A 25,787-nucleotide genomic window follows, 5' to 3' on the forward strand; every position below is an offset into this window, starting at 1 on the left:
CACATACTAGGCAGTAATACTATCCAGTGGTTTAATGGACGTTTCTACACGAACTGAGCGTGTTTAGACTAGGGTGGCCAGATTCATAGTAACAAAAAGGAGGACATTACACCCCAAAAAGCCGGACATCATATTAGGAACAGGGGGACATGCTACTGCAACACACAAAATGAATCCAGAACCCATATAACAGAGTTTTTGACCAATTTAAGCAAGAATTATATAACAAATGACTGTTTTACTCACTAAATGTTGTGTCTTTTCATATTTAGGTCCGTTCATCGCTGCCTCAAAAGTTTACTTTTTGGCATTTTCACCGCGTTCCTGATCATGAGAGCTGAGTGATTGACTCAGGCAGCGGTGTTTACAAAACAGAGAGGGCGGGCGAAATTCAACCACCCAATCACAGACTAGCATTTAGAGGGCGGGCCTTCTCCGATTGGCCAGTGGTAGCGCTGTAAGCAGTGAAATGAGGCTGTTAAACCAATGAAATACAAAGCATTTGTTTCGACATGTACCTGAGCCAATGGTAAATAATATTGATCAAAAATGAAACCAGTTCACTCCAAAAGGAGGATTTTTAAGTGTCCGTCCTAGCGTTACGTGAATGGAGGACTGGCAGCTTCTTTATTATGCAAGTGCATTACTACGACACTACGACGCTCGGTAACATTATGTTAACAAACCGCAAATGAAAAACGGTGGCAAGTCCGACATTAAAACGTTTGTTCTACCAGTCAAGTCTCAACATGAACTAGAATTTGCGTTAACGGCACTAATTTTTATAATCGCGTTAAATTGAGATTGCGTTAATGCGTTATTATCGCGTTAACTTCGACAGCCCTAATTTTTACATATACAGCCCCAAGTGCATGTCTTCATATTAAGAGTAATATTATTGAGGTGTGTTAAATTTTCATCATAGATCTGTGGTCACTTGTCTGATACCCTAGAAGAGAATCACGTTGGAACAATGGACATATTCTGAGATTTTACACAGACACAGCCCCAAGTGCATGTCTTCATAATTAGAGTATATATTGAGGTGAGTTAAATTTTCATCATAGATCTGTGGTCACTTGTCTGATACCCTAGAAGAGAATCACGTTGGAACGATGAACATATTCTGAGATTTTACACAGACACAGAAAGAGCATGTCTTCATAATTAGAGTATATGTTGATACAGTAATATACTGAGTTTTAATTAACATATACAGTAAGCTTAGTTCTACATACATGCTCAGGTCTCTATGCATGCATGAACGTAAACGGCGTTCGCAGTGCAGTACCGTAATACTCCTAAATTTTGAGCCCGCGAAATTTTCAATGCGAATAAGTGCGGATAGCTTGACTGCAGTCGAGTACGACGTGATTTAGACATAATCAAGCTGGGTAGCCAGGGGTGCATCATCATGTTATTATATTTTTTTTTATTATATCTCTTCAACACTCCTTCATCGTTTTCTTTATAATTTTTTACCGCGACATGTATATAATAAGTATGTATTCTGTGCCTCCGTCACCTACCGCGCATGCTACATGTATATATCCGGTTGAAGTAATAGAACATGTTAAACTCGAATAAAAAAATACGACTTGAATGTAAAAACTGCGTTCTGCGCACCAGTCACCACACGTGCACACGCTGCACGTTTCTTTCCGCTTGAAGTGATAAGGAATGATAAATGAAGTACAATTCTTTATTACATTTTTGTTTGGAAACGGACTGCAAAGGTACACTTATTACAAAACAATATTAGTACAATCTCTATTTCCAGAAAAGTACAAGAATCTGTCGTTTGTTAACTCTCTTGAAAACTACAATTAAAATATTTTTAATGTTTTCACTGGCCAACTACACTGTATTTTGGAAATATAAACAAACTTTGAATTTGCCTGCAACCCACTCAAATGGGACATAGGTGTCTGTGCCCCCCCCCCCCCCCCCCCCCCCCCCAAAGCGTCTTCCGACACGCCCCCCTCCCCTTGGTGAACCTGCGCCCGGCCCTAGTGCCTCTATCTCCCTTTGCCACCCACTGCGAGGCACCTAGTTTTGATTTGCCCCCCCCCCCCCCCCCCCCCCCCCAAACAAAGCAGTCCAGAGCCGGGGCTGGGTATGTTTACCACTGTGTTTCATCACCTGTCCTATTAATTACAGTTTAAATGTTTTGGAAATGTGGATGCTCATTATTGCAAGTGAAATTTTTGCCCATTCCTGCCTAATACAAGACCTAATCGGATCGACAGCATGTGTCTGTCACTGTCTGATTCTTCTCTTAGTGATGCAGCCTACACTTTCAATGTAAGACTGCAGGCAGGCCAGTCAAGCACATGCACTCTGTGTGTCCAAAGCCACACTGTTGTAGCACATGCAAAATTAGGCCTGGTATTGTCTTGCTTAAATAACCATGGACTTGGCTGCTCAGGTGGTGCAGCAGTAAAGTACGCTAGCGCACCAGAGTTGGGTTTCTAGATACATCGTATCAAAACTCAGCTCTGCCTTTCCGACTGGGTTGGGCGGCAGTATGAACAACGTTTGGCTGGTGTTTAGGGTTAGGGGTAGAGTCGGAGCATAGGTCCTCATAACTGGTGCGACTGCGGCCCCTGCACAGGGCTGAGGAATAATATTGAGGGGGGTGTGACCCTCCGTGCACAGTGTCTCTCGGTGTATGAACTCGGCTCGTGCAGGTGAAAAATGCAGGCTGTACTGACTGCGTGCCGGAGGGGGCGCAAGTCAGTTGAGTGGCGTCCTCAGTCAGCGGCAAAAGGGTCGAATCCGTATAGAGGACACAATCAGGGTAATTGGACATGACTAGAATAGGGATAAAAAATTGGGGGGAAAACAAGTGGGAAAAAATAGATAATTAAAAAAAAATTAAATAAAAAAAAAATAACCATGGACTTTCTGAGAAAAGACAATGCCTTGATGGCAGCAAATGTCTCTCTAAAATCCCAATATACACCGATCAGCCATGTAGTCCATCTGTTTCTCTGCATGCTTTGTTAGCCCCCTTTCATGCTGTTCTTCAATGGTCAGGACTCTCCCAGGACCACTACAGAGTAGGTATTATTTTGGTGGTGGGTAATTCTCAGCACTCCAGTGACACTAACATGGTGGTGGTGTGTTAGTGTTGTGCTGGTATGAGTGGATAAGACACAGCAGTTGTGATGGAGTTTTTAAACACCTCACTGTCACTGCTGGACTGAGAATAGTCCACCAACCAAAATTATCCAGCCAACAGCGCCCCATGGGCAGCGTCCTGTGACCACTGATGAAGGTCTAGAAGATGACCAACTCAAACAGCAGTAATAGATGAGCGATCGTCTCTGACTTTACATCTACAAGGTGGACCAACTAGGTAGGAGTGTCTAATAGAGTGGACAGTGAGTGGACATGGTATTTTAAAACTCCAGCAGCGCTGCTGTGTCTGATCCACTCATACCAGCACAACACACACTAACACACCACCACCATGTCATTGTCACTGCAGTGCTGAGAATCATCCACCACCTAAATAATACCTGCTCTGTGGGGGTCCTGACCAATGAAGAACAGAGTGAAAGCAGGCTAAAAAAATATGTAGAGAAATAAATGGACTCCAGTCAGTAATTGTAGAACTACAAAGTGCTTCTATATGGTAAGTGCAGCTGATAAAATGGACAGTGAGTGTAGAAACAAGGATGTGGTTTGAATGTTATGGCTAATCAGTGTATGTCTCTGTGTCAATGGTACCTTTACACATATGCAAGTCACCTATGTCACACTCGCAAAGAGAACCTGTTGTCCATTTTCTCTAAAAACTAGCGGAAACATGGGCCCATTTGACCAAAGCACACTGTTCACTTCCAGTGTCTTTTAGTCAATCTGAAATTAGCTTGGGCTTTCTGCAACAGCATTTCTGCATAAAATTAATATAGGGTTTTCTTTTTGCATAATAGAGTTTAAGGCTGCATTGATGCAGCATTAGACTGTGTTAAGTGAAAATTGTTTTCCAAAGTAGTCTAAAGTGTGCTGAAAGTTGGTCATCCAAAATATTAAAAGACATTTCTTTGTACTTTTGTCAGTTAAATAAAGTGTCTGCTAAACGGCTCAGTGGGTAGCACTGTCGGCTCACAGCAAAAAGGTCCTGGGTTCAATTCGCAGGTGGAACAGGCCAGGTTCTTTCTGTAAGGAGATTGCATGCCCCTGTCTTCTCTGTCTGTGTGGGTTTCCTCTGGAAGCTCCGGTTTCCTCCCACAGTCCATAGACATACAGTCAGGCTAACGGGAGCAACTAAAAATTGCCCACATGTAAATGTGTGTGTGTGTGTGTTTGCCCTGTGATGGAAAGGCGACCTGTCCGGGGTGTTTCCTGCCTTTCACCCAATAAATCAGACCCACCACAACCCTAAACCAGATAAAGAGGTGCTAAAACAGACAATGAATTAATACAGAAATTATATATTGGCATAAACTTATTATTAAAATAAAGATGTTTAAGCTATAAACTACATAACTTTAAAAATGCCATCTTTAAAACAGGCTAAAGTCAAGAATGATTAAATAAGGCTTTCAGTTAAGGATTATATTAATAAGTACATTCTGTGCTCTGGGTGGTTACCTATAATGTGAACCTGTTTGTAATCAAACAGAAAAATATTTGAGGCTTTAAAAACAGTGTTGCTATTTAAATCTTTTTATTGAATTACAAAAATAATATGTGAAGCTTGTAAAACATGTCAGGCTGTAGACCACTGAACCAAGGCCTATGTCTAGAAGTTTAGATCCCAAACAAATACTTTTAGCATATTAAAATGGCAAATGTACATTTCATTTAATTCACTGCATTATCCTGTTTAGGGTCATGGTTCCAGGCAGGAATACCCAGGACAGGATGCCAAACCCATTGCACCCCCTCCCCACCCCTCTCAGATATAGCCAATCATGTTGATAGGTCCACTAAAAATGTGCTAAGATATAATTGAATTGAATTGATTACACTGTTTTGCATACACATCATACAATTGAAATTTACTGAATAACTGAATAATTAAATTTTAAAACATCAGCACTTTGCATCCTTTCACTAGTTTCCCATTTCTTTTGAAATTTGTCTTAGCACATGCATTCTTTTGTCTCTAGTATAAAATTGTTTCTACAAAATACAAAATTGCAAAAAAATATATTTTATGTGCTGTTATTTGCAATTACACTTGGGCCTATTTTGGCCTATAGCATGAGGGGCTTATGTCAACCAGCTCCACTAAAATCACCTCAGGAACAGAACCACTTACAATAATTGTCATATTCTATTAGTTTTTTTGCGCTAGGGTCCATAAGATCCTTTATCACTTTATCACTGATACAGACATACATATAAAAAATGTGAAAATGATGTATATGATAAAAGTTTGTTTTTACCTGCTTGCCATGGTCTGTCTGCAGTGCTGTCTGAGGGGCATCAGGTGGTAGTTCATGGCATCAAGCAGGAGCTTTTGGCACACGGGGTCACTCCTCATAAAATCTACTGACTGTACCCGCTCGACGAGCTCTGGAGCTGGGATAAGGGCAAATCGGAGTCGTTTCATCAGGTCTGGAGCGTAGTGCATCCTGGTCTCGCGGTCATGTTCCAACCAGAGCACAGACATCTGAAACAGGGCCAGCTCGGATTCGACGGGTGGAGGCAACGCGTCCAACATGGCACACATCTCCTCAAAGTTGAGCAGCAGCACGTCCTCCACAAGATACTTGTTGGCCAGCTTTTTGGTCTCGTCCAGGCCGTGCAGTGCGGCAATCTTGCAGATCTGCTTATAGTTCTGCACAGAGATCTGGTCATTGAGGAACTGCACGCTCAGCTTCGTGACTTGCGGAATGTTAAGGGTCTTGCTAACAGATAGAACCTCCTCTACTGTGTCCAGCGAGAGCGTCACATTAGCTGTGTACAGGTACTCGAGCACCAGCCGGAGCCCGATGGATGAACAGCCCTGCAGCACAAGATTACTAATGGAGCGCGGGCTAGTAAGAAGCTTTTCATCTGGCGAGGACGACGGGGTGCCACCACTGCTTTGATCCTTGACAGCAAGCGTCTCATTGTTTGATCCGTGCGTGGCAGAGAAAAGAGACCTAAAGTATTGTGAACAAGAAGCAAGCACAGCTTTATGGCAGTGGAACTGCTGTCCCTGAGCAGTAAGAGTCACGTCGCAGAACAACTGCTTCCTCCAAAGCAGATTCAGCCCGTGCAGCAGTGTGTCGCTGTGTGTTGGGTCAAACGTGGATGTTCGGTCACCGGATCTTGACATGGCTTGAAAGCCGTCTGCACCTCCTACAAGCAAACAATGTCGAAGCCATTTATCTACCTCAGTGGCATCTTTTGAGCGACAGAAACAATACAAAGCTGTTGCTGGAGTTCCACTGACCTCAGTAGGTACGATAGACTATGGTGCAATATTTAATTAAAAGACGCCTATATATATCCTGTTTTTGTCGTCATATTCACTTGCATTTAAGGAATGAAAAATCAAATAAAAATGGAGTCCGATTCTGTCCTTACCTCGCTGTTTACCTCATTTAATTACTCTTGACTTGATCGTGTCATATAGACGCTGCAGACGGAGGCGCAGACAAAAACGAAGCACATTATAACACTGCAGCGGTCGCCTTCATAACGCAACCGAAGTTAAAACTATGGCAAGCAAGCTCACCACGTTAGCTAGCTCGTAAACGTTTTAAACTGTCTATACGGCCACCTCGTGCTGTAATCTCGCCATTTACAAAAACCCACGTATAAATGTATTTACATATTTCAGTTATGTACGCAGACTAATACAAAATAGTTTTCTCCGTCGACATAAATGCGCGGCTGCACGTCTCCGTTTGCAAAGCCGACTTTGAATGAAATAAGTGACACACCGCCGCTGTAAAAACGGACATCTAATACATTCGTGCAAGGGGAGACTAAATACTCAAACTGACGTTTTACTGGTAAACTTTTAGCTTATTTACCCTTTCACCTCTACAGTTGTCCGACATTTATCTCAAGCGCCCATCGCGGCTAACCGCTGTCAGCTTCAGAACACAAGCCAAACTTACCTGACTTTAAGAGGGAAAAAGAAAGTAGCTTCAGGTCTTTAATGTCCTCACCACACTTTCTCTTTGTTCTTCTCTTTTCCCTTTTGGAAAAATGTGTATAGCCGATGTCTTAAAATAATCACTGATTCCAACTCGTGCAGTCTTTATTTCGCGTTCTTTGTTGTCGTTGATGATTTATTCGTTGATAAATTTGCTATACAAGGAGTGTGCTGAGTGCTGAGAGGGAGCCGTGCTTTCTGCAAGAGAAGAAGAAGAAATATACGTGTGACAAATTATGCTACCAAGAAACAACACATCATTATCCTTGGGCCTGGGGCTCAGTGAGTCGTAACGAGAGTAATAGGAAATCCACGGTTGGGGAGAGAAACGGTCGCGCATGGCCGGCGGAGAGAGACCATGCAGGGCTATGGATGCTAGAAAGACGGGCAAAATTATGGCTCAAGGCTATTGTAAAAACTGTCGAGCGTAAATGACTGCGTTTTCAAACATCTATGGAAAAAAAGAAAAGAAAGAAAGAGAGAGAGAGAGAGAGAGAGACCAGTCTTCGCCTTGCCGTTATGGAGAGAACAGTCAAGTTTTAGTGCGCATTGCTAATTAGTCAATTTCTCTGTGCCTTCACAGCCCGACGGCTTTGCTGCTGAGCTGAAACTGCTAATTTCTGGGAGCAGCCTTTTTTGTTGGCTGAGAACGGGATGGATGAATGGCTTGTCTCGCACAAATGACAAAAAGCCCCTGCCTTAATCTCCATCTCCAAAATCCCCCCCACCTTCCCTCGTGCCTCTTTTTTGCAAGTTCTTCAAAAGGAAATACTAAGAGCAAACTTTAGTCCCACACGAGCACAAAACTAAACTACAATCCACAGAAAAAATGTAACGAAATATATATCAACGTTCTATATTTAAATATAAATGAAAAGCGGCTATTCTGAAGCATGCCTCATTTAAAGATATTAAACACAGGTCGCACTCATTATTCACTGTTTCACAAACAGTGAAATAGTAGTTTTTCCTAAATTAAATAAAATGTCCCTAAAAACAGCATGGTCTGAAGTGTACATGTTTTGATGCAGCCTCTGACATTAAGTTTATAACAATAAATAAAGCATTTGTTTGCATATGAACAAATTTTTATCAATATATTTACACATCCCACACAGTATGGCGCAGAAGACATGCAGACAGTTAAATTTTGTGTATTATATGCGTTTACTAGAGTTTCATTTAGGTGTTTTAATTATTTTCTTACTATTTTTACAAAGTTACTTTAAAATAAATATGAATATATAAAAAGTGTGGGGATATCATTTCTTTGTACTAACTTAATTTGTTTCAGCAACAACAACTGTTAACAGGTGTAATAAATAAATTGTATAGAGGACATTATATGCTTCCGACTTTGCAGCAACTGTGACACTGTGCACAAAGCAAGTTATATAAAGATATGAAGAAAAGCTTGGTTTTAAGAAACTCCAGTGGTCTGCACAGATCCCTGACCTCAGCCCAACTGAACAGCAGTGGAATGAACTGGAACATTAAGGTTTCTTGACTAACATTTTTGGGCACAAATTCCTTCAGACATACTTCAAAGTCTCATGAGAAGCATGCTCAAAATAGTGGTTGTTGTTATACAACCCCAAATCAGAAAAAGTTGGAACAGTATGGAACAGTGACTTATTTTATTGCAGACAAAATTAACCAAAAATATTTCATGTTTTATCTGGTCAACAAGACCATCAGGAATAGTATACATCCATTCCTGCATTTTAGCCTGCAACACATTCCAAAAAACTTGGGACGGGGCCATTTTGGGCTAGAAAAAAAAACTAAATAATGATGGGATTTTAAACAGGTACCATGAAAAGGTGACTGCAATCATGATTAGGTACAAAAGCAGTATCCACAAAAGAGTCTTTGAGCAGCAAAGATGCCAACAAATTAGTGATAAAATTATTAAAATGCTTAAAAACAATGTTTTAAAAAAAAGATATATTTGAATATTTGCATATTTCTTTCTCTGCAGTGCTAAGGATAATTAAACAATTCAAGAAATCTGGAGGAACTTCAGTGCGTAAAGGGCAGTTATTTTTAAGAATAAATGCATTGTGTTGAACATTAAAAAGTGGCTTGCGGCCGTGCCCTTTATGCTGAATCGTTTGATGATATTATGCACTGTAGAGGGAGAAATATGTAAATCTCTTCTGATCTTTCTTTGATTAATATTATTGTTCAACATTTTAAAATGAAATAATTCTCATTTGTTGACAAATTGGAGGTACTCTGCCAATCTTTGCTGCTCAAAGCCTTACGTAGATACTGCCTTTGTACCAAATCATAATCACAATCACCTTTTCACATCACCTGCTTTTCCACACTGTCTGAACTTTTTTTGATTTGGGGTTGTTGTATTTGACCTTTTATTAATAATAAGCCAGCAGGTGTTATTAGTCAATGCTCTCTTTACTATTTGAGATAGTCATCTCAGAGTGTTTAAGCTCCATCCAGCACCTTAGTTCTCAAGAGGCCTGTGGACTTTTTATGGTTGGGCTTTCAGTGTGCCATCTTACAGAATGAGGATAAAGTGAGACTCATCATGTCAAAGCAGGGTCTGTGGACTTAATTAAACCCTTTGAGACTCATTTGAGAACATTTACAACTCACTTTGCCCAAATGTTAAAACCATCTTTTATTTATCATTTAAATAAAATATATTAATTATTGGTGTTTGTATGTATTACTGGTACTGCATGTATTTTGCTTTTATATTTATTGTATGCATTTATTCTGATAAATTTTGCATAAATTAAAAAAATAAATACAAATAACATGAGACAACAGGTCCTGAATAAGCAAAGAGAAAATAGAACATGAAGAGTAAAAGTTAATTGCTAAATCTCCTACAGGCATAATTCTTTTGGCTGGCTCTAGTGGGGAGAGTATGCTAAGATAGAAAGTATTATTTTCCTAAATGGAAGGTGTCAGATGGTCACGCTGGGGTGATCGGCTGTTCAAGATCACCGCTTCCCATCTGCAATTTGTGACGTGTGAAAGATTCAGCCCAAATGTGCTCACAAACTGGAAATCCACAGCACTTTTTCTTATCACTGGAAAGCAAGATAGCCAGGTGCTTTACAGATCAGGAAACAGATCATATTAACTTCATACTGTTTCGAGATATCATCTTGTCAGTAAAAATATTTTTGTTAAGTGTGGTGCAAAAACACCCTTTAGGGAATGACTTTTCTGGGGGGGGGGGGGGGGGGGGGGGGGGGTAACCTATATTTGTAAAAAATTCTGTTTTTTATCTTTAGTTTTCCATTCTTTGTTTAAGTAAAAATGTTCTTGTCTAATAAAAACAGATATAAATTTAATCAACTGTTCTTGTTAACTTAGGGTCCCTGTTATTATTCACTCACTGTTTACAGTGCGCTCTAGCTGCAGTGTTGAAATTATCAGTCTATATCCATCACCAACTTTATACAATAAACAGAAATAGAAAGGTTGGCATATACCAAGAAGGATGTCTGGTAATTATCGCTAAGCTAACATAATAATAAAGCATAATACACCGATCAGCCATAACATTAAAACCACCTCCTTGTTTCTACACTCACTGTCTATTTTATCAGCTCCACTTACCATATAGAAGCACTTTGTAGTTCTACAATTACTGACTGTAGTCCATCTGTTTCTCTGCATGCATTGTTAGCCACCTTTCATGCTGTTCTTCAATGGCCAGAACCCCCACAGGACCACCACAGAGCAGGTATTATTTGGGTGGTGGGTCATTCTCAGCACAGCTGTGACACTGACATGGTGGTGGTGTGTTAGTGTTTGTTGTGCTGGTATGAGTGGATAAGTCACAGCAGTGCTGCTGGAGTTTTTAAACACCTCACTGTCACTGCTGGACTGAGAATAGTACACCAACCAAAAATATCCAGCCAACAGCGCCCCATACGTAGTGTCCTGTGACTACTGATAAAGGTCTAGAAGATGATCAACTTAAACAGCAGCAATAGATGAGCGATCGTCTCTGACTTTACATCTACAAGGTGGACCAACTAGGTAGGAGTGTCTAATAGAGTGGACAGTGAGTGGGCACAGTATTTAAAAACTCCAGCAGCGCTGCTGAGTCTGATCCACTCATACCAGCACAACACACACTAACACACCACCACCATGTCATTGTCACTGCAGTGCTGAGAATCCTCCACCACCTAAATAATACCTGATCTGTGGTGGTCCTCTGGTGGCCCTGACCATTGAAGAACAGGGTGAAAGCAGGCTATAAAGATATGTAGAGGAACAGATGGACTAATTGTCAGTAATTGTAGAACTACAAAGTGCTTCTACATGGTAAGTGGAGCTGATAAAATGGACAGTGAGTGTAGAAACAAGGATGTGGTTTAAATGTTGACTGATCCATGTATTTATACTAAATAACCTTATAATAATTTAATGATCATCTGATTTAGTTTTAGGAGACAAAATTAGGATTGTTTTTGGATTGATTTTTGTTAATAATGTATAAGAAAACATTGTACAATTAATTGTACAAAATTGCAATTGCGTATTATAAATTCAACTGTGGTAAAAGGGACCTTTTGTAAGTGTTCTAAGTAGACCTTAAGTGTAGCCTACTTCCAATATAACCAATAAACTTCAGTGTGTGCCTAAAAAGACACATGAGTACTATGACTGCATTACATTTTTACTGTATAGCAAATGTAACAAACAGCAAATACACTATATAGCCAGAAGTATATGAAAACCTGACCATGACCATTCCAAAATCATGGACATTAAAATAAAGTTTGCTTTAATTCTAAAGAAGGCTTTCCACAAGATTTTGAGGTGTGAAAAGATGAGAAGCAAATGACATCCCAATATATCCCAAGGGTATTCAACTAGAGTTAAGGTCGGGGGCCTCACAGGAAAGTGGCTCCCCAAACTGTTTCCACAAAATGCAAAACATTCATTATTTATTTTCTGTAATTAATTGCATACATTTGTTAGTTATGGGTGTGGTTAAAAGACCTGAACTCAATACTTAGGTGTGTCCGCATACTTGGCCATAAAGATTATATGTAATTTATTTGTCACACAGTCACCAAGCATAGCCATTCGGCTGCTCCTGTATTTAGGGTTCTTCAGGTGGCACAGTGGCTTGGTATCTATCACTATCGCCTTACAGCAAGATGGTCCTGGGTTCAATTCCTAGGTGGAGCAAACCGTATCCTTTCAGTGTGGAGTTTGCATGTTCTCCCGTGTCTGCATGAGTTTCCTCTTGGAGCTCCGGTTTCCTGCCACAATCCATAGACATGCAAGTTAGGTGAAGTGGTAATACAAAATCATCTTTAAATAATTGTTTGAATGAAGCCAAATCATGTCTGCTGCCTACTGTTAACTACACTAATATAGTGGAATTTGGTATATAAATATAGTGGTTCCTATAAAAATCATTAGACCCAGTAATTTCCTTGAATATAACAATTTACAGCAGGATTATAATGCATAATTTGGTGTAAACCCTCTTTTCTAATGATGGTCTATGTTACAGGATTATAATGCTACCATATAATTATATTGATAAAATTTTTTTTAAATGGGTTTAAAGAACACCAGAATAAAATCCAGCACATTTTATGGCCTTCTCTGTCCCCTCATCCATTTAAGAAATGGAAGATTTTCTACTTAATAAAAGGTTCCAACACTCCACTATATACCATTCAGAATGTTCATAAAAACATTACAATTAGCTGTTGAGGGAAAGGTTCTCGCTATTATTATATTGTGTTGGATTTCCATCATCTTTGTCCACTCACTGTACATATTTCTGAATTCTTGACATTCCTTCTGGGACAAGCATCTTCATACTCATTAGTAAACATACAATTATAAACATTTGTTTGTGGGTGTAAGCCCAACTGCAAGGAGCAGTCTGAGAATGTAAAGTCCACAGGGGTGTTGATTTGGTGTGCAAACGTAGATGAGTTGCTTTTCTTTCACATATGGGGTTCTAATGGGTGAGTTCTCGACCAGGTGGGCCCATGCGTTTGGAAACATGCAGATTATCATTCATGACAAAAAATACAGCAGAGACAAAGAAAAAAGAAGAAGTGGATATGAGAAAGAAATAAGCATTCTTAGGAGAGTAACTGGGCACTTAGGGCAGAGCCATGATAAGACACTCAAGGGACAATAGCATTTCTCTGGGTGTCTGGGTCTGTCAGTGTGTACCTGATTAAATATGTGCAAGCAAGCTTTTTAGTCTGTGTGTGCCACTAACACATAGCCACCCTCAGGGTTGGCAGCAGCAGCAGAGTCGTGTTTGATGGAGCGGCTGTGGGCTCAGTGGCGCGATCACCTGGGGAAGGTAAAGTCACTGGAGCAGAGCTGATGCTTATTTCAGGGGAAAACTAGGGAGATTTTATTAGTTAAACCAGCACCCAAAATACTTCTCAAAGGAACACAAAGAGAAATCAAAGATTTCCACATGGGTTTTTTTTTTCAATATAACAATCCATAATGTATTTAAATAGGAAAATGATTAATAGTTTTTAACTGTTTTATGTATTTTATGATATGATCATTGTTACAGCAAATCTAGCAGTTGATATGATTCTTTATACACACTCAAATATCTAACAGTAATTACATAAAAGTGCTTTGTTTGGCTAAACATCTTAAATTTGTGACTCTAACACTTTTGAAGCAAAAAGCAGACAGTGCTTTAAAAATGTTCTGTATGAAATATGGTCAGCACCACCCAGTTACTCCTTCCAGTCAGCAGTGAAACAAATGTGGACCAAGCAGATATTTTACATTACCTGTGCTCTTTGGGTAGTCTGACAATAATTACAGCAACACAAGGTCCAGTGATGACTGCCAAGCTAGGCTAGTGCAGTTTAGAAACTTCAAATTTTTTGTTTCAAAATTCTCCACACATTCTGTATTGGGGACAGGTCAGGACTGCAGGCAGGCCAGTCCAGTACACGTACCCTCTTCTTCTGCAGCCATGCCTTTGTAATGTGTTCAGCATGTGGTTTTGCATTGTCTTGTTGAAAAATGCATGAACGTCCCTGGAAAAGATGACGTCTTGAAGGCAGCATATGTTGCTGTAAGATCTCAATGTACTTTTCTGCATTAATGCTGCCATCACAGAAGTGTAAATTACCTTTGCCGAGGGCACTGACACAGCCCCATACCATGACAGACCCTGGCTTTTGGACTTGTTGCTGATAACAGTCTGGATGGTCCTTTTTGTCTTTGGTCTGGAGCACACAGCGTCCATTTTTTCCAAAAAAGGCCTGGAATGCTGATTCATCTGACCACAATACACATTTTCACTTTGTGATGGTCCATCCTAGATGCCTCCGAGCCCAGAGAAGTTGATGCTGCTTCTGGACATGGTTAACATAAGGCTTCTTTTTTGGACAGTAAAGTTTTAAGTGGCGTTTGTGCATGTAACTCAGTATTGTAGTGCTTGACAAAGGTTTGCCTTTGTCCCTTCCATCTATTTTTTAACACTCTTTAGTCTACTAGAAATCTTGCCACAAAACTTTGGAGTATTTCTTTGCAAATTTAAGCCATTTGTGAGGTCAGGCATTGATGTTGGATAAGAAAGCATGGCTCAGAGTTGATATTCCAGTTCATCTTAAAAGTGTTCCAAAACCTTGCTTTTTGCCCAGTCATGCAAAAAAGAAATAACTGTCTTCTAAAAAGTTGGAAGCATCTAATTTATTATCAATAGGTGTGGGTAAAACTATAAGGAGGGGTATCCACACACTTTGTCATATAGTTTATTTAAATATAATATATACTGGTGCTGGTCATACAATTAGAATATCATGAAAAAGTTGATTTATTTCAGTAATTCCATTCAAAAAGTGAAACTTGTATATTATATTCATTTATTACACACAGACTGATATATTTCAAATGTTTATTTCTTTTAATGTTGATGATTATAACTGACAACTAATGAAAACCCCAAATTCAGTATATCAGAAAATCAGAATATTATTTAAGACCAATACAAAAAAAGGATTTTTAGAAATGTTGGCCAACTGAAAAGTATGAACATGAAAAGTATGAGCATGTACAGCACTCAATACTTAGTTGGGGCTCCTTTTGCCTGGATTACTGCAGCAATGCGGCGTGGCATGGAGTCCATCAGTCTGTGGCACTGCTCAGGTGTTATGAGAGCCCAGGTTGCTCTGATAGTGGCCTTCAGCTCTTCTGAATTGTTGGGTCTGGCGTATCGCATCTTCCTCTTCACAATACCCCATAGATTTTCTATGGGGTTAAGGTCAGGCGAGTTTGCTGGCCAATTAAGAACAGGGATACCATGGTCCTTAAACCAGGTACTGGTAGCTTTGGCACTGTGTGCAGGTGCCAAGTCCTGTTGGAAAATGAAATCTGCATCTTCATAAAGTTGGTCAGCAGCAGGAAGCATGAAGTGCTCTAAAACTTCCTGGTAGATGGCTGCGTTGACCTTGGACCTCAGAAAACACAGTGGACCAACACCAGCAGATGACATGGCACTCCAAACTATCACTGACTGTGGAAACTTTACACTGGACCTCAAGCAACGTGGATTCTGTGCCTCTCCTCTCTTCCTCCAGACCCTGGGACCTTGATTTCCAAAGGTAATGCAAAATTTACTTTCATCAGAGAACATAACTTTGGACCACTCAGCAGTCCTTTTTGTCTTTAGCCCAGGCGAGACGCTTCTGACACTGTCTCTTGTTCAAGAGTGGCTTGACACAAGGAATGCGACAGCTGAAACCCATGTCTTGCATACGTCTGTGCGTGGTGGTTCTTGAAGCACTGACTCCAGCTGCAGTCCACTCTTTGTGAATCTCCCCCACATTTTTGAATGGGTTTTGTTTCACAATCCTCTCCAGGGTGCGGTTATCCCTATTGCTTGTACACTTTTTTCTACCACATCTTTTCCTTCCCTTCGCCTCTCTATTAATGTGCTTGGACACAGAGCTCTGTGAACAGCCAGCCTCTTTAGCAATGACCTTTTGTGTTTTGCCCTCCTTGTGCAAGGTGTCAACGGTCGTCTTTTGGACAACTGTCAAGTCAGCAGTCTTCCCCATGATTGTGTAGCCTACAGAACTAGACTGAGAGACCATTTAAAGGCCTTTGCAGGTGTTTTGAGTTAATTAGCTGTTTAGAGTGTGGCACCAGGTGTCTTCAATATTGTACCTTGTCACAATATTCAAATTTTCTGAGATACTGAATTTGGGGTTTTCATTAGTTGTCAGTTGTAATCATCAACATTAAAAGAAATAAACATTTGAAATATATCAGTCTGTGTGTAATGAATGAATATAATATACACGTTTCACTTTTTGAATGGAATTACTGAAATAAATCAACTTTTTCATGATATTCTAATTTTATGACCAGCACCAGTATAAACTTGGACAAACTGGAGTTAGATTGCCACCAAATTCCACTGTATTGTTTTTGTTTTTTTACCCTATGTTGGGGTGACTTTGCATGGAATGTAACCCCTTATTGTAGGTTTGGATGTTATAATGCATAAGATTTAAACATCCCGCCAAATCTGACAGGACAGCTCAGAAATGACATGACTTGATATAAGCCTATGTTTTCTTACCTACTTTTTTTTTTACAGAAATTATATTGAATTACCCCTCAAACCAACACTGCTTTTTGAATCTCTTGCTTTCTCTGTTGCATCTTCTTTCTGAGCTACTGTAGCCGTTGATTTGGCACCAAACCCTTCAAGATGTCCCCAGCAGACTTCTGCATCGCTGGCCACGTAGTAGAGTGTGTGGTTTCCTTTAAACAGCTGTAATTTGTATTTCCAATCACCGTGCTGATTTCTCCTCATTATATTGCTGTTTCACACCGGTAAGTGAGCAAAAGTTTGGATTGATTGACTCTAATTAAGTAAAAAACGTTCCAAGCCATGGGTTTATTACCATGCTAGCTAGCCACAAATGTCAGAGACTTTCACAAATTATTATTCTGTTAAGATAAATGTGTGGGAGAGCAGGCAAGTGTGAAGAAGAGAGGAACATACATTATTTAGCTGATGAATTTGTTTGCCACTCATGTTTTTTTGGTCCTTTTTGCAGTCTCCTTTTTTCATGCTAAATTATCAGCATTCTCTACACAACTTAATTTTTAAATAATGCTTTATGGGTTGTTTTAAATGATTATCATTTTAGATTATATTTATACTTTGAATTACCTTGGTAAGTAAACAGATGATACCTTATCTGCATACTTTTTTGTTTAATTATGAAAGTATTTCACTGAAAACTAATAATTCATTTTTCCAGGAAAACAAATTAACATATCAAGCATTGTTATGTTAGTTGTCACTTTTTTGTTGCTAATGAACATGTACAGAAGTCTTTATATTTGGGGCTAATGTGCTAATGAATAAATGTTAAGGTACACAACTGAAGATCTTTTAACAAAATGAATGCTGCTGACCTGTTTTATAGCACTACACACAGAATCTTAACTAAATGCCACAAATTTTCCCTTAAATGTTTGTGTGCATAAATGTGTGTCTATGAACAGCACAGGCATTAGTGCAGTACCTAACTGCAATGATTTGATGTATGTTCCTGCTGAAATTAATGACAGTGGCATTACAGATTTGGTTCAATTTATTTTGCGGGATTGATTAGAAGGATATGGAGTGTAGATAAATGTGTTTGGGAAGTGTACTAATTTAAAATATGGCTACTCATACTGGTAGAGATAGCAGAGACACACTTCATCCTTCAAAACATGACCACAGCATCCAGAGCAGAAAGAAAAAAAAAAGGTTTTTACACAAACAAATATAGTTACAGGCAGTTCAAAATCAAGCTTTGCAAAAGAACAAAATCTAAATGAGATGTTATAAACAGTGAATCATATAAACAAGTGAAAAACACAATACTTTGACCTATATTGTGATTGTCCATGTCACTGGATTATGTCCACAATAAATGCAGTGTGGCATGATGGCGCTGGAGTGGTTAGGGCCTAGTTTATGAACAACTCTCTACAATAAGATTTTAGAGTATATACTGTCTCTCATACGATGAAAGCACAAGCTGATTAGGGGGTGTCTGTGAGGCAGCAAAGCATCACACACACCAAGTTTCATATACAGTAACTCTCTAGTAAAGCTGTCTGGTACTTGGTTTACACCTCAACCTTATTCTGTTATTATAATTATTATTATTATTATTTTATTAAATACATGCTTGTAAATTTAGACAAATATATAGATAACATACATAGAATGAATTACAGAAAGATGGTAATTTCATAGAGAATTTTAATGCAAAATCACAACTAATCAAAGGCAAAAAAAAGGTCTATTTTGATTGTATGTTAAGTTACTAAAAATAATTACAGTGGTAACTTAAAACTCAACGTCAATTGGTTCTGGGACTGGCGTTAAGTTTTAAGGTATTTTTTTTCCATAAAGATGTATAGGAAACCTGTTACATCCTTATGGGAAATCCAGGATCATGGGCAATCACAATATAGGTCAAAGTATTGTGTTTTTCACATGGTTCACAAATGATTCACTGTTTATGACAACATCTTATTTAGATTTTGTTCTTTTGCAAAGCTTGATTTTGTACTGGCTCTTAACTATATTTGTTTGCTCTGGATGCTGTGGTCATGTTTTAAAGGATGAAGTGTGTCTCTGCTATCTCTACCAGTATGAGTAGCCATATTTTAAATTAGTACACTTCCCAAACACATTTATCTACACTATCTCTGAATGCGTTGCATGGTACCATGGACTTGCATATATTTTAGGCATATGTGGGTTGGGTTGTTTTTAAAACTTATAGACTGAAAATAACACAAATATAGTATAAAAACACTGAAATAAATAGCTGATTCTTACCATTTTTCAGAACCCCCAGCTGCAACACAAGTTTAAAAGTGAAACAGTGAGAAAAATCCAGCTAAACAGAGATACATGTGGATGCTTTCAGAGAGAATTTAACAGTTACCGCACCGCTCAAGCCGAGCGCTGAGCAAAGCACTGTTCATTATTATCTGAAATTAAATAAATAAATATTTAAAAAACAAACTGAACACATTGAGTTTAAGGGAAACGTTGAGTTTAAGGGTACAAATTTCTTGTTGAGTTTCAAAGATTTTGAGTTTAGGGAACATTGAGTTACAAGGTACCACTTTATATTTGTACAGCTACATAGCATAGTTATATGACAAACTGTAACATCCAAGGGGAAAAGAGCCACAGGTGCTAGCTTTAAACAACAATGACAAACGAGCTTTTTATGTGTACACACTTATTCCTGAGTAAACTTGCTTAGAAAAAGTACTTACATGCAGACATTTTAATTAAAAAAAAGATTTCCAAATAAATGTGTCACTAAATGTGTTACATCAGTCATGTGATGAGGAAAAACAGAAACACAAGTGTTTTCATGGGGAATTCTAAGGAATGCCAGTGGGTAGTGCTCACACAACACCCTTCTGTGCATACTATTTACTCCGGGATAGCTTGAGGCTAATGTCTTAATAATTTTTCCTCCTTTTTTGCAGGTCCTTCCCACAAAGGACTTGACTAATGATCCATGGACAAAATGAAGCATATAAATTTATTCATTAATCATTCATCTCCAGCTCATTGAAAATGCTAAACTTCAACAAAATTAAGATTGAATATTGAAAAGTGATTGAGAGAGACAGCTCTCTGAGAAGACAAAGAAAAAAAGGGTAAATAAAAAAAGGGAATACGTTAAGGGAGAAAGGGTGCAACTCAGTTATGCACTTCTTAAGGCTACGGTGGTATACTAACCAAAGGATTTGGATCAGAAGGGTTTTGTAGGTGTAATTAGATCCGGGAATCTGAAGAAGAATTTCTGTCAACACAGCCATGTAATTATTCTCTTTTCCAATTAATGGTGACATAGATTAATTATCTGATGAGGCAAAGCCAATTGCAATCATTCACCCAGCTAAAATTAGATCATTCCTGACAGCAGCATGAAAGTCACCTGTTTCATTGTTATGGATTGGGCTGTGAGGAGCAGAAAGGGTAGAGACAGTGAAGCAGGCTTGGAGAGGGTTTTAAGTGAGTTGTCTGGCACACAAGTAAATGTCCAACTACTTTGTTATGTGTACTGAAGGGGTCTTCCAGTTCAGTCCATCAATGTCCATGTTTGTCTGCTTTATCATTGTGGCTAGAAGTTGAATCATCTGGTAGTGAGGGAGAGATAGCAGAGGTTTGTATTGTTCTTAGGAACTTTTCCTGTTAAAATAGAAAAGAAAAGAAAATCAATGTAAGCAGACTAATAAAAGTAAAAACCCAGGAAAGAGCAACTGAGGCCATAGTCGGTAGCAGCAGGAGTGGTAAAACAGATTTTCCAGCCTGTTCTTACAGCCCACAGGCAGCCTTGGGTGCACTGTTTTCCAAAAGGAAAAGAAGGAAAAAGAGAATGACACAAAAGAAAGAAAGAATTAGACAGCATACATTACTTCTAGTAAACTGTGCATGTGGGTTCAGTGCACATCTGTTTGGTGGAAAAAAGAGATCAGATTTTCTATTAAAGTATCAACCGGCTTGGGAATCTGCACTGGTCTAGCCATGCAGAAATTCTTTGACTAACAATTATATCAGAAACAAGATCTTGGATTATGATCCCCTGAGAGCAGTACAGCGGGCATCCGCTCCAATTATTACTGGCCATTCAAAACTCTACACCCTGCTCTCTGTTGTTAGCAATTGTCAATTATCTTATCCCTGGTGTAAACTTGCATAACCCCTAACAGAGTGCCCGATCTGGAAGAGGTGTTATGAAATGACAGCCTCATGCTCTCTCTCCATTTCTTTTTCTTTTCTCACCACATCCTTCCACTCCAGTTGAGTTAGTTTGAGGCAGTCATTTGAGCCTTAGGAAGGCACAGTGACAAATCAGTAGAACTAGTTTTGTGTCTGTGTTGGTTGTCTAGAACAAAAGTAAGTAAATGTAAAGTTAAGTTAATGTAAATATAGAAAAGCACCATCAGTAATACTGAGTGGATCTAAACGACAATTAAACAAATCATTACATATTAACTGTATATAATGACCTTCCTACAGTACATAATGACTAGCATTACCCAACACAAACCTCCAGATGCTATTTGCTACATGCAGTTCTAGGGCAAGGCAGCACTGATGCTCTTTGTTAACCTACAATTCGAGGCTAAGCGAGTTGAGTCTGCAGTAATGTTAAACACATATAGAGGACCTAATCACCCATTATGATGAAGTAAAAATATACATATAAAAATATTTTAAAAAATTAAATACATTTTTTTTAAATGGAAACCCGTTATCCACAAAAATATTCAAACCCTTTGCAATGGCACTACAAATTAAGTCTGGTCCTTTTTGCTGAAATTATCCTTAATATGTGTCAAGAAAAGATGGACAAACACCGTATGTATTGGGACACACTTCTAAATCATCAATCAAGCACTTAGCCGTAAAGTCAGCCTTCTTCCGATTGATAGCCCAAAGCTCTACCCACTAGGCTACCACTGTCACAAAATGGTGGAGAAGGGATAATGATATAGGATTGTTTTTCAGGGGTTTGCCTAGGCCTCTTAGTTTCAGTGAAGTGAAATCTTAATGATTCAGCATACCAATACATTTTTGACAATTCTATGCCTCCAGCTTTGTGTGAACAGGCTTGGGATGGCCGTTTTCTGTTCCAGTATGAGTGTGCCCCAGTGCAGTGTGTGAAAGAACTTGACTGGCTTGCAGAGTTCTGACCTCAACCTGTGGAATGAACTAGAATGGAGATGGCGACAACCCCTCTCATCCAACATCAGTGTCTGACCTCACAAATGCTCTTCTGGATAAATGTGTAAACATTTCCAGAATCTTGTAGACATTCTTCCAAATCTTGTACAGAACATTCCCAGAAGAGTTAGAGCTGTTATAGCTGCAAATAATGGACCAACTCCATATAAATGTCACAAAAGCTCCTGTAGGTGTAATGTGTAGGTGTAAAATTCTCTGCAAGCAAATGTTCAAATTCAATTCAAATTGCAACTTAAGGACTCCAGTTAAGTTCTAGACAAATAAATAAAGATAGACAGTTAAGTTCTAGACAGATAAATAAAAATGCACCTGACCACAGTATGTATTGCTACAGCAAAGGGTCTAAATATTATTGGCAATTAATTGTAGATTGATGGGTAAAAATGGCAATTATATTAATTTAAAACCAAACCCAGAACACAAAGCATGCAAAAGTCACAGGGTCAGAATACTTTCTGAATCCACAGTACATCTTAAAGCTGACAATTAGCATGTTCATATGAGACATTTCATAGCAATATGAAATTCACATGCATCACAAACAAACAGTTATGCTTCAATGAAAACAATTAAAAAATGTAAACTAATAGCAATGTAAACATGTTTGTATCAACAAACAATAACAATGGTCATAGGTTTAAGCTCACTGGCTGTGATAGAGCACATTTAATACATTCTATATAATCATTTCAAAAGTAAATCATGAACCTCACAATGCTAAGAGTCATCTCATTAGTGCATCCAGAAACCTTTTGTATTAAAGGCCAGAGTGCAAAATGCAAGGTGAATAATAACTTGGAGCATAAAACCTGAACCCCTAAGAAATCAAAAGGGTATTATGGTCTGATGAAACTTTTACCAAATTCTAACATCTGAGCAATAAATGTTTGAAGAAAGTAAAACAATCTTTTCAACCCACAAAGTCTGTTGCCAGATGTTATTATTAACATTTTAAAGTAAACTCTGGAGCATAGACTAAGATTGACATTTTAAAAGAATGATACAACATTTTACCACAAAATATTCAGGACTTGGATAGAGCCAGTACAAGAAGAATTAAAGCAGTTCAGAAGGCAAACGATAGTCATACTGTTTGTCTGGTTTTTGTTATTAATATGTAGGCTACATATATTTAGTTATTTGGTCCTTTCCCTGTATATTTGTCAAACATGGTTGCCTGTAGTGACTTAAAAAGTCAAATCTTATAAAAATACAGCCTGTTAAAAAGACAGAGCTGAATAGCGTTGGACTACTTCTGGATTACTAAACAGGGAATTGGTATTTATGCTAGCCTCTAGTGGTGGAGTGGTATATAAGTCAAAAAGTACAATTTTAGGAACTTAACATGGAATCTAAACCGACAGTTAAAATTCTCAACATTCCTATTAATCGTGTGACACCAGTCAATCTTTGGCATTTGTAAGCTTGTGTGTACAAACAAGGGAAGTTACTCCCTTTTCCACAAGGATAGTGCTGAAATAGTGTAGTGACTGGATATAATTGCATATATAGTAGATATGTGTTAAATGTGCTCAATACAATCACAATTAAAAGGGTATGGTAATTGTAATTTACAAAGCATAATTTCACAGTATGGTGTTAAGAATATGTATACTATATATACTCATTACATCATTATAACAAATATGAAACAAATTTAGTATACATTTTCTCTCTGGAGCAAACAGTGACACATTGTGTGCTTAATTATTATACATCACAACAAAATTATTTATTTTGTAATACCTGGCAGAGTAAAAAGCACAAAACATTTTAATATCATATATGTTTAGTAGTTTAATTAAGGGATGCATGGGATGTGGATTTATGTAGTTTGGCAGGTAAGTCCCCTGTTTATATGGGACATGCACATGGGTTTAATTGAGTTATAGGTGATGAAATGCAATATTTTCACCCAGCACTTTGTTTAAGTGTAGCCTCAGACAATGGTGGAAAATGTTTTTACCACCAGGTGGGGTGTAAATAATGGTTTTGAATAAAAAGAATTCTGACTACCCCAGTGGCATATTTTTGCTGCTAATTGGTCAATGTAAAAGTTAACTAAATCATTATTGAATCAAAATACTGGTAAGCCCACCTCTGCTGGACTGCATACAAGAGATCAAGACTTACACAGCTTATTCTTGTGTTAGAACCCCAAATCAGAAAAAGTTGGGACAGTATGGAAAATGCAAATAAAATAAAAATGCAGTGTTCCTTACATTTACTTTGACTTTTATTTGATTGCAGACAGATATTTCATGTTTTGTCTGCTCAACTTCATTTTATTTGTTAATATACCTCCATTCCTGCATTTTAGGCCTGCAACACATTCCAAAAAAAGTAGGGAAGGTGACAATTTAGGGCTAGTAATGAGGTGAAAAAACTAAATAATTATGTGATGTGGTGATGTGAGTCTTTGATGAGCAAAGCTGGCCAGAGGATCTCCAGTTTGTCAACAAATGCGTAAGAAAATTATTAAAATGTTTAAAAACAATGTACCTCAAAGAAAGATTGAAAAGGAATTTGCATATTTGTCCCTCTACAGTGCATAATATCATTAAACAATTCAAGAAATTTCAGTGTGTAAAGGCCAAGGGCGCAAGCTTAGGCTGAAAGCCCGTGATCTTCGATCCCTCAGACAGCAATAAATAAAATAAATAAAATGAAGCTGACCAGACAAAACATGAAATATCTCAGGTTCATCCTGTCTGCAATGAAATAAAAGTCAAAGTAAATTTAAGAAACTCTGTGTTTTTTTATTATTTGCATTTTTCATGCTGTCCCAACTTTTCTGATTTGGGGTTGTATTTAAAAATAAGTAATTATTATTTCATCTCAGTTGTTTTACATAACCCACTTCATAACAATAAAAGTTTATTATTTTTATACAAATTTACACTGCTCAGGTAAAGTAAGGGGACATTTAAATCACATATCAGATCATTACATAATGTCCCAGAGGTTCTCAGCTGGATTCAGGTCTAGGGACTGTGAGCGCCACTCAACAGCATCAATGCCTTCATCATTCAGGAACTGCCTTCACACTCTGGCCACATGAAGTCGGGCACTGTCCTGGTCTAGGTGGAACACAGGGTTCACTGCACCAGTGTAAGGTCTGGCAATAGCTCTAAAGACTTTATCCTGGTAGCTAACAGCGGTCATGGTACTGTTGGCAATCACGTGGACGCTTGTGTGACCCTCTACAGATATGTCTCCCCAGACCATCACTGACCCACCACCAAACCGGTCATGCTGGATAATGTTGCAGTCTTTACCACAGCATCTTTAGACTCTTTTACATCTGTCATGGAGTTTCTGACAGTTTGGACAAAAACATGCACACATGAACTAGAGGTCACTTTTATGGCTCTGGCAGCTCCTGTTGTTCCTCATACAAAGGAACAGATAATGGTCCTGTAGCTAGGCTGATGCCTCTGTCCATCTTTCTTCGTGTAATGACCTGTGCCATGGTGGAGACACAGCAAACTTTACAGAAGCACATAGCATGTGCCTTTCTGTTAGAGTTGGACTATCTGTGCAACCTGAATAGGCTGCAGATATCACCTCATGCTACCAGTAGTGACAAGGACATTAGGACATATGCAAAACTAAAAGACTTACTCTGAAAAAACAGAGTAGTTGTCTGCGGCTACCATCTGCAAAAAATCCCTTTTTTGTTACAGAATTGTTTTGCAGTGTCCTCTCTATGAAAAGTTGTCACTAAAACAGGTAAGATTGATTAACAATTGCTTATGTTTTCAAACTGGACAGACTCATATCCCTGATGATTAACTGACTTGGTGTTACAATGTGAAATGCTTCTGTCATTTGAGCAGTGTAGTATTCATTTTCAAATAAATGTACACTACATTT

The 25,787-nt window shown here is 38.5% G+C and overlaps 2 protein-coding genes across 14 annotated transcripts in view; both read right to left on the minus strand.

The window, feature by feature from the left end:
- The window catches only part of klhl14 (kelch-like family member 14), a 39,327-nt gene extending 33,036 nt beyond the window's left edge, over window positions 1–6,291 (minus strand). Inside the window, exon 1 of the mRNA XM_062991995.1 lies at window positions 5,403–6,291. Within this exon, the coding sequence (XP_062848065.1) occupies window positions 5,403–6,280 (878 nt within the window). The 5' untranslated portion in view covers window positions 6,281–6,291. The remainder of the gene's footprint in view (window positions 1–5,402) is intronic.
- Window positions 6,292–12,035: 5,744 nt separating this feature from the next.
- Window positions 12,036–25,787, minus strand: part of LOC134309777 (coiled-coil domain-containing protein 178) — a 73,746-nt gene continuing 59,994 nt past the window's right edge. For 12 of the 13 annotated variants that reach the window (XM_062991070.1, XM_062991071.1, XM_062991079.1 and 9 more), the window contains one exon: window positions 19,178–20,351. In XM_062991070.1, coding sequence (XP_062847140.1) covers window positions 20,250–20,351 — 102 coding nt within the window. In that variant the 3' untranslated portion in view covers window positions 19,178–20,249. Of the gene's footprint in view, window positions 12,370–19,177; window positions 20,352–25,787 lie in introns of those variants that run through there. The other variant, XM_062991072.1, reaches the window with a different exon arrangement.

Source organism: Trichomycterus rosablanca, chromosome 3, assembly GCF_030014385.1.
Source record: "Trichomycterus rosablanca isolate fTriRos1 chromosome 3, fTriRos1.hap1, whole genome shotgun sequence".
Taxonomy (NCBI): Eukaryota; Metazoa; Chordata; class Actinopteri; order Siluriformes; family Trichomycteridae; genus Trichomycterus; species Trichomycterus rosablanca.